Source organism: Triticum urartu, chromosome 4A, assembly GCF_056163025.1.
Source record: "Triticum urartu cultivar PI428250 chromosome 4A, HENAU_Tu73, whole genome shotgun sequence".
Classification (NCBI taxonomy): Eukaryota; Viridiplantae; Streptophyta; class Magnoliopsida; order Poales; family Poaceae; genus Triticum; species Triticum urartu.
The window spans coordinates 75021137-75031131 of record NC_141876.1 but is presented as its reverse complement, the minus strand read 5'-3'; the positions used below and the strand labels follow the sequence as shown (position 1 = coordinate 75031131).

Here is a 9995-nt window from a genome sequence, read left to right as displayed (position 1 = left end):
GGATAGTAGATCTAGTAATAACTTCCTGGCAAAAAAATTACAAGCATAAACTGCTACACTTTATTTTATTTAAGTTGGCAATAAAAGATCAAAAGTACATGAGGAAAAACCAATGCAACAATTGAAGTTTCGAATACTAAGCACTAAATAGCACTCTGCTCAAAAATGCTTCTGAATAGTCTGAAGTGGAACCACATGGACAAGCAATAGATAAACTTTACATATTTTGGATCTGAAATAGATATCAAGAAACTTACACAAGACCGGTGCCTAAAATATCATTCCAGATGAATACAAGAGCTATTCGAAGTTGGTTCCTGGAGTTCCTTCCGGACAACAACATTAGCCCTTGACAATAAACAACAAGACATGTTCTATCGTAAATATTTAATTAAAACTTAAAAGAAGGAAGGAGCATGCAGAGCTTCTGATTTATGAATAGCTGCAAGGGCGTTGGGCATCAAAAATACTATTGTCATCGGCAAGTGTTCTTCTAAGTTTGAAATTATAGTAAAGTAAAAAATATGTTTTATCTATCACAATTTATCCTAGAAATGCGAATCTAGTATATCGATAAATACAACTCTGTATTCAGGCATTGACCAATCAATATCACAAAAAACATATGATGGCTACTTTCATGAGGCAAGAAAAGTACAGAACTATGGAATCCAGGAAAGTATGAACAAAACAAGTACGAACTGCATCATCCTTCATGCTAAAATAAATGACAGTCTTATCTAATAAAGTACGCAATCCATGCTGGAACATCACACCACACTATCTGCCACAAATGTAGCTTGGACAAAATGGTCAGCTAAGTGGATGCCATAGAGATAAATCGAGTCATGAGATTTGAATGTTCAGAGAAAGGATAAGATACGATAGTACTCTTCTCAGCGAAAAGGCAGATAGCATCATCACCTGCCCCACTAGCAATTACATCCTTGCTGCATGCACAGAGTAGCAAGGAATCAACAGGAGCATATCATGGGCGTTTACTTACTAAAATAAACAAGTAGTTGCTTAACTAACTAGCAGATCTCATGAATTCTACACTACTAGTGCTCGCATGGTGAGAAAAGAAGAAGGAAATAGCCAGCAGCGCTACTGTGTCGTTGGCTGTAACATGCGAGTATCTGGAAAGGAAGTGGCCACGTTTTCTGCATTAGGTTCAATCCAAGAAAATTTGAGAGTAATCACTTGGAAAGAAAAGAAAAATAGAGCGAGCGGGTCGACCTTGTTCTGTGGGGAATCATGGTGGGCGGGGGTGGGCGACCTCACTGTCGAACTCGTCCAGCTCGTCGGGCTCGAGCGTGGGGTCCCAGTCGTCCGTCCATGGAACTGGAGAGGCAGAGAGCTTCTGTTGATCTGAATCAAATCAAAAAAATTGATTGGGGATGAGAGAAAGAAGGAAGGAATGAAGGAGAGGAGATGAGGCGGAAGTACGGAGGGACCTTGTGCGAGGCGTACTCGTCGTCGACGTGGTCGAGCTCGGGCCTCCTGTAGGTCACGGTCGTCGTCCTCTCCTCGTCTGACAGTTGCTCGAGGCAGTTGCGCAGCTTGGGAGACGGAGGAGTGAGGCCCCTGGTCAGATCCATGGCCGGAGCGCCGCAAGCGGCTAGGGTTGGCCGCCGCTTCCATGGGGCCGCTGCAACCGCCGTCGCCATGGATCTCGGGCCGCCGTCTTCGGTTGGAGGCAGGGATGTGGTGGCGGAGGACGGGGACGAGGAGAGGCGTGGTGGTGGAGGATGGGGATGAGGAGAGGCGAGGTGTGGCGGCGGAGGACGGGGACGAGGGGAGGCAAGGTGTGGTGGCGGAGGATGGGGACGAGGGGAGGCAAGGTGTGGCGGCAGCGGATGGAGAAAGAGATTGGGACGGGGAGGTGTGTTAGGGTTAGGTTTTATACTGGTAAAATTTTAGGGCTTTAGGTGGGCTTTTTGCGGGCTTGCGGGGCTATACTAGGCCGTTCATGACGATTTTCAAAACCGTCAACAGAAATCCGTCATGAATTAACAGGTTTGTTGTAGTGACATCTTAGAAAAAATAAAAAAAAATCCTCACCAAAGATGAAGACCAGGGGGCCCACACCCTATCCACGAGGGTGGGGGCGCCCCCCTAGGGCGCGCCCCCTACCTCGTGGGCCCCCTGGATGCCCTCCGACGCCAACTCCAACTCTGTATACTTGCTTTCGGAGAGAAAAAAATCAGGGAGAAGAAATCATCGCATTTTACGATACGGAGCCGCCGCCAAGCCCTAAAACCTCTTGGGAGGGCTGATCTGGAGTCCGTTCGGGGCTCCGGAGAGGGGGATTCGTCGCCGTCGTCATCATCAACCATCCTTCATCACCAATTTCATGATGCTCACCGCCGTGTGTGAGTAATTCCATCGTAGGCTTGCTGTACGGTGATGGGTTGGATGAGATTTATCATGTAATCGAGTTAGTTTTGTTAGGTTTGATCCCTAGTATCCACTATGTTCTGAGATTGATGTTGCTATGGCTTTGCTATGCTTAATGCTTGTCACTAGGCCCCGAGTGCCATGATTTCAGATCTGAACCTATTATGTTTTCATGAATATATGTGAGTTCTTGATCCTATCTTGCAAGTCTATAGTCACCTACTATGTGTTATGATCCGGCAACCCCGAAGTGACAATAATCGGGACCACTCCCAGTGATGACCATAGTTTGAGGAGTTCATGTATTCACCATGTGCTAATGCTTTGTTCCGGTTCTCTATTAAAAGGAGGCCTTAATATCCCTTAGTTTCCAATAGGACCCCGCTGCCACGGGAGGGTAGGAAAAAAGATGTCATGCAAGTTCTTTTCCATAAGCACGTATGACTATATACGGAATACATGCCTACATTACATTGATGAATTATAGCTAGTTCTGTGTCACCCTATGTTATGACTGTTACATGATGAACCGCATCCGGCATAATTATCCATCACTGATCCGGTGCCTACGAGTTTTCCATATACTGGTTCTTGCTTATTTACTTTCCTGCTGCTACTGTTACAATCACTACAAAATACCAAAAACATTACTTTTGCTGTCTTTACTTTTGTTGCCGCTACCACCACTATCATATTACTTTGCTACTAAACACTTTGTTGCAGATACTAAGTTTCCAGGTGTGGTTGAATTGACAACTCAGATGCTAATACTTGAGAATATTCTTTGGCTCCCCTTGTGTCGAATCAATAAATTTGGGTTGAATACTCTACCCTCGAAAGCTGTTGCGATCCCCTATACTTGTGGGTTATCATATCTTCATCATGGAGTCATTCTTACTAAATATAACCTTATTAAGAGGAATTGGATCGAAAGACCGTAATGTGTTTATTGTCATCATGATGAGACCATAAAAGACTTGTTCTTTGCTCAGTCTATATGGTCAGTTATCCAAGTAGTTTTTGGTTTGTATCCTCGATATAGTGTTGCTAATAATTTTTGGCAACTAGTTACATGGAATTAATGACAAGTTTAGAATTCATCTTAGGGTGGGAGATCTTGCCATGATTTGGTCCTTTACCTATGTAGAAATGATGGTGTTCTTGAGGCTAAAAGTTCTTCTCTTATGCAGGTTATCTATAGATATACATGTACGCTCTATTTATGGTCGTCTTTGTCTACGGAGATGTGTACATGCTTGGAGGCCACTGCGAGGGATTGTAAGTGCATCTAGTGCCACCCCTAGTTGGTTTTGGAGTATTGACGACAAACTTGGTTGAGGGACTAATGTGTTTGTGAGAATTGTAGGATAACACAGGTAGTAGTCCCTTATTGATTTGGTTTACCTACCAGAGATGACCCCTAAAATGTGTGAAGACATTGAAGACAATGGTGGTTCATGAAGACATTCACGGTGAAGATTGTGACATGAGAAGACATTCATGTGAAGACTATGGAGAGCGAAGACATAATTGTTTCGTAGTTTCCTTTTCTTCTTTGTTGAGTCATAGGAACCAATGTACTGTTAAGTGGGGTCCAAGTGAACAAAGTTAGAGTGACTGATGTGATGCTAAACAAAAATCCTATGTCTTCGAACGAAGACAATGAGAGCAAATCTTATCCAGAGCTGGATGAGTCAGCTTTACTTGTAGCCCAAGTCAAGCTGTCGCATGTGTTTGAAATCCGACCGTTGGACACGTGTCGGTTCCTTAGTGACCCAGGGACATTTCGGACAAATCAGGTTGGGTTGCCTCCTAGCTATAAATAGTCCACCCCTACACCATAAATTGGTGCCTGCTTAGAGTTAGTGTGCGGCTTTTGTCGTTTGAGAGCAACCCACCTCCAAAGCATTTGAGAGAGAAATCGTTGCGAGGACAAAGCCCAAAACACCCAAAGCCAAAGAGTGTTAGGCATCACTGAAGTCTTTCTATCTGCGTAACCTGAAGACTTGTTACACTTGAGGACTATGAATCCGCCAGCCGGTTAGGCGTCGCGTTCTAAGCATCCAAGAGCCATTGTGGACCGCCAGTGAACGAAGTCTATGAAGGTTTGGAAGTCTACCTTGAAGACTTACCAGAGTGATTGGGCGAGGACTGGGTATCCTTAGCTCAAGGGGAATAAGGTGAAGACGCGGTTTTCCGAGTTAAATCTCAGCCTCCCTAACCAGACGTACAGTTGTCACAACAACTGGAACTGGTCTACCAAATCCTTGTCTTCACCAAGCAACTGGTTCTATCTTTCACTTCCCTTTACTTTACAGTTTGTCTTCATGAAGTCATTGCCTGCTTGTCTGATCTGATTGACTTCACCGAGTGAAGACTATTTACTGTTGGCTTCATACTGTCTTCCATTCTGATCCATACTTCCTAGCTGCTAATAGTCTTCGTACTTTCACTTCATTGATTACTTGACTATGGCTTGTCTAGTGTAGTCTACCTTCCGCTGCATTTCAATAGGTTCATTTCTACTGTTTGTCTTCAAAGACCTCATTTTTGAAGACTTTCATAAGAATTGCCTATTCACCCCCCTCTAGTCAATAACTAGCACTTTCAATTGGTATCAGAGCAAGGTGCTCCCTTGTTCTGTGTGATTCGGTTTAACCACCTGGAGTTTTAGCTATGTCGACTGCAGGGATAATCAAGGTCTCCGCTGCGTGCCCAGTCTTCGATGACATTGATTACCCCTACTAGAAGAATAAGATGCGTATGCATCTTGAAGCCATTGATGTCGACATCTGGTATGTGTCAAGAATGGTGTTCCCAAGGTCGGTGAAGGTGTCACTGCTGCTGATGTCAAAAGGTTCATTCAACTGGATTCGACTACCAAGAACATCATCTGTGGTCATCTAACCAAATGACAGTATGGCCGTGTGAGTGCACTGGAAACTGGAAAGCTGGTCTGGGACTGGCTCTCCAAGGTCAACGAAGGCGTTTCAACTCAGAGAGATTCAAGGATTGATGTTCTTCGCAACCTCTTCAACCGCTTCAAGATAAACGACAATGATAATGTCCAACTCACATTTGATCGCCTCACTGATATCACAAATGAGCTTCGCGCACTTGGCGCCACTAAGATCATCAAGCATGAAATCTTCAAGAAGCTCCTGATATCACTTGACAGCTCATTCGACACCCTGGTCCTGATGATTCAAGAACGTCTTGACTTCAAAAATCTCGATCCGTATGACATACTTGAGAGTCTCAACACACATGAGTTCCAACTATCTGAGAAGAGAGACATCTATGGCCCCAACTATGGCCGAACCCGGGCTTTGAAGGCAAAGGTTGTATCCTCATCTGAAGAAGAATCTGACTGCAGTTCTGGGGATCCTGAAGACATTGGAAAGGAGCTATCTATGCTCGTGAAGAAGTTTCAGAAGTTCTCCAAGAAGAAAGGTTTCATAAAGTCTTCAAGATCCAGCTCAAGAAATGATGAAGCTTCCACTCGTGACCACAAGAAGAGAACATGCCACAAATGCAAGAAATCTGGTCACTACATCTATGAGTGTCCTCAATGGGACAATGAGACCAAGAAGAAGAAGAGCAAGGAATATGATTCTGATGACAAGAAGAAGAAGAAATCCTCAAAGTCTTCTTCAAATTCTTCATCAAAGTCTTCATCTCACAAGAAGAGCTCATCCAGCAAGGCTCGTGCGTTTGTTGGCAAGGAGATGGATTCAGAGGAGGAGTCTGCTTCTGAGGAGGCGGAGGTGGAGTCTGAGGAGGAGTCCGGTTCGGGCTTGGCAAGCCTGGCTGTAGCTTCAGCTTACGTCGCCAAGTCAATCTTCAACACCGAAGACAATGGCCTCGTCGCTGACGCTAATGCTGAAGATGAGGATGATTCTGCTCCTACCTACTCCTTCATGACACGTGGTGCCAAGGTAAACTCACGCGATGCTTACTTTCGAACATCCAGTGAGATGACTCTGAATGTGAATCTAAACATAGCTACAAAACACTTGCTAAAATTGCAACTAAACAACAAAATGCTATGGAACATATTCAAAAGTTGCTAGACAAAAGCGATGACCTGTTGGACGCGGAAATGACTCGAACTCAGTCCTTAATTGAAGACATTAAAAATCTTCATGTTAAGTACGAGGAACTTGAAAGTCGTCATGAAACACTCTTAGCTACTCATGAGAAGCTTTCCTATCATTATCTTCAACGGAAGCAAGAACTTGAGAACCTGAGGGTGTGTCATGAAGATCTTCAAAAAGAGAATGAGTCACTTTGCGCTCAACAGATCAGTACCACTCAGGAAGACTTTGAGCCACCATGTTTAAAATGTCTTGAGCGTGGTAATGATGTCTCTCTTGCTAAATGTTCTATTGCTGCTACTGTTGCTATATCTTCAACTGCTCATGTGGTAACTAACCCCTCTTCTGAGGATACCACTACTATTGCTGATGAGAATGCTAGGTTGAAGACATTGCTTGAAACAGGGATGTACAAAAGCCTCAAAAGGAATCAGACACTATGTGATGTCCTCAAGAAACAGGTTTTAAACCGAAACGCTAGGCAAGATGGTGTTGGGTTCGAGAGGAAAATGAACGTTTATGGTTCATACTGGAAGCCTGAGCAGTACCCCAAAACCACATGGGTTGTTGCTAAGGGTCCTTCAGTGGATCCATCTACCTTATCTGGTTTCACTTGTGCTAAACCGATTATCATTGATGAATCCTTTGATGCAAATTATAAACTGTTTAAGAATCAGAATGGTGAAGTATTTGCCAGGTATATTGGTACTAACTGCAGGAATGGACCTCCTTTGAAGAAGATCTGGGTGCCTAAAAGTTGTCTTGATAAGCTTCCTATGAATGTCATCATGACACCACCTGGGAAGAAGACAAACCCCGGACCAAAGGCGTCATATGGTTCAAAGGCTTCAAACAGACAGAGAATCCACCAGGGTCACCATAATGCCAATGTTTTGCAGGGAAACCATACCCAGACTTATGAATATGAGCGTGTTTCATCAAACCGCTATGTTCATAAGACCAAGAACTTTTCAGCTTATTCTTATTAGTATTATTCACCACCTGCAAGGCTATTTGCTAGGGCTCCAAAGCCAAAGTTCTCAGATGCTGCACTTAGACTCATTGCTTCTATTCTAAGCCACCCCTGAAGATGTGGGTGGTTAAGAAAAATTAACTCTCTTTTGCAGGGAAAGGTCTCCAGCCGGAAATCAAAGGCTTCTTATGCTTATGCTGGGGACCTAAAACATCTTGTGGGGCGCAAGATAAAATGCCAAGATGGTCTTACTATGTATTCCGTCCCAGGATTTCTTGACAAACATCCTATCTACCCTAACAAGGATATGAACTTTGATAATATGCTTGTTCGTCAAATGTTTATGCTTCACATTTCCCTTGGTGAAGCCTATCCCCCAAACTCCACTGTAGGGTACGACACCAAAGGCTTCTGAGTGGATTATGGATAGTGGATGCACTAACCACTTGATTGGTGATCGAAGTCTTCTTATGGATTGAACCCTACGTCCGTCTGACAAGAGTCACATCACATTTGCTGACACTGGTAAAAGCAAGGTATTGGGCCTAGGTAGAGTTGCAATCTCAAAGGATCAGCACATGGATAAAGTGATGCTTGTTGAATCCCTTGGTTTCAACTTAATGTCTGTCTCAATGCTTTGTGATCTGAACATGATTGTGATATTTGGAAAACATCGCTGCCTTGTGCTTATGGAATCTGACAAATCTCTAGTCTTTGAAGGATATTGAAAAGATGATCTGTATATGGTAGATTTCTCCGTATGACCACAGTTGATCATATGTCTTCTAGAAAAAGCTTCAGAGTGCTAGCTCTGGCATCGGAGGCTAGGGCATGTGGGCATGAGGAACTTATACACTCTCGCGAAGAAGAAGCATGTCATAGGCATCGAGGGCGTCAAGTTCAAGAAGGATCATCTATGTGGTGCCTGCGAGGCTGGAAAGATGACTAGGGCCAAGCATCCCTCGGAGACAATCATGAAGACGACACGTCCCTTCGAGCTGATTCACATGGACTTATTCGGCCCTACTCACTACTCTCCCCTTACTACCACTTCTTGCCTATATGGTTTCGTCATTGTTGATAATTACTCAAGATATACATGGGTGCACATAATTCTCTACAAGATTGAAGTGCGGGATGTCTTCAGACGATTCGCCAATCGTGCCATGACCAACTATGGCATCAAGATCAAGCACATCAGAAGTGACAACGGCACTGAATTCAAGAACATCGGCCTCGACACTTATCTTGATACATTGGACATCACACATGAGTTCTCGGCTCCATACACACCTCAGTAGAATGACATCGTGGAGTGCAAGAACAAAACCCTCATTGAGATGGCACAGACTATGCTTGATGAGTACAAGAATCCAAGGAAGTTCTGGCATGAAGCTATTGACATTGCATGCCACGTCATCAACTGTGTTTATCCTCACAAGTTCCTAAAGAAGACATCATATGAGCTCCTGACTGGTAAGAAGCCAAACGTCAGCTATTTCTGAGTCTTTGGTGCTAGGTGCTGGATCAAGGATCCACATCACACTTCAGAATTTGCACCGAAATCACATGAAGGTTTTATGCTTGGCTATGGGAAGGACTCGCACTCCTACAGAGTCTTCAACCTCTTTCACTACAAACTGGTTGAAACTATGGATGTGCGGTTCGATGAGGCTAACGGCTCACAAAGAGAGCACCTGCCAAATGTGCTAGATGAAGCAACACCAAGTGAGTCTATCAAGCTTATGGGTACTGGAGAAATCATACCTTCAGAGGCACAGACTGAAGAGGAAATCATCATTTATGTACCTAATCAGCCTGAAGACACTGCTCAGCCTGAAGCCAATGCTGAAGATGAAGACAATGATTAGCAAGGGCAAAATCTTCTTCCAGTTCATCCTCGTGCTGCAAATGAAGTACAGATTGAGAAGATAATTGATAGCATCAATGCACCTGGTCCACTCACTCATTCAAGAGCAACATAGCTAGCAAATTTCTGTGGACATTTTTCTTCTGTCTCTATATCTGAACCCAAGAAAGTTGACGAAGCCTTCATGGAACCTGAATGGATTCAAGCTATGCAAGAATAGCTTCAACAGTTCGAGCTGAACAATGTATGGGAGCTTGTAAAGCATCCAGATCCTCGTAAGCACAATATCATCGGCACCAAATGGATTTATCACAAAAAACAAGATGATCATGGTCAAGTTTTCAGAAACAAGGCTCGTCTCGTTGCTCAAGGTTACACACAAGTTGAATAGATTGACTTTGATGAAACATTTGCACCTGTGGCTAGACTTTAAGCCATTCGCATATTGCTAGCCTATGCCAACCACAACAACATTCTTCTGTACCAAATGGATGTAAAGAGTGCCTTTCTCAATGGCAAAATTGAAGAAGTGTATGTTTCACAACCACCTGGTTTTGAAGACCCAAAGCGTCCTGATATGGTATACAAGCTCAACAAGGCACCGTATGGCCTCAAACAAGCACCTCGCGCTTCGTATGACACACTCAACGACTTC

General features: G+C 43.9%; 1 protein-coding gene across 1 annotated transcript; it reads right to left on the bottom strand.

Moving 5' to 3' along the window:
* Positions 1-278: 278 nt before the first annotated feature.
* Positions 279-1670, bottom strand: LOC147974853 (uncharacterized). Its single transcript, XM_087519566.1, has 3 exons — positions 1458-1670; positions 1240-1371; positions 279-317 (listed from the first exon to the last, which is right to left on the bottom strand). Exons 1-3 carry the CDS (start codon positions 1668-1670, stop codon positions 279-281), a joined length of 384 nt encoding a protein of 127 aa, XP_087375692.1.
* Between the last annotated feature and the right edge of the window lie 8325 nt (positions 1671-9995).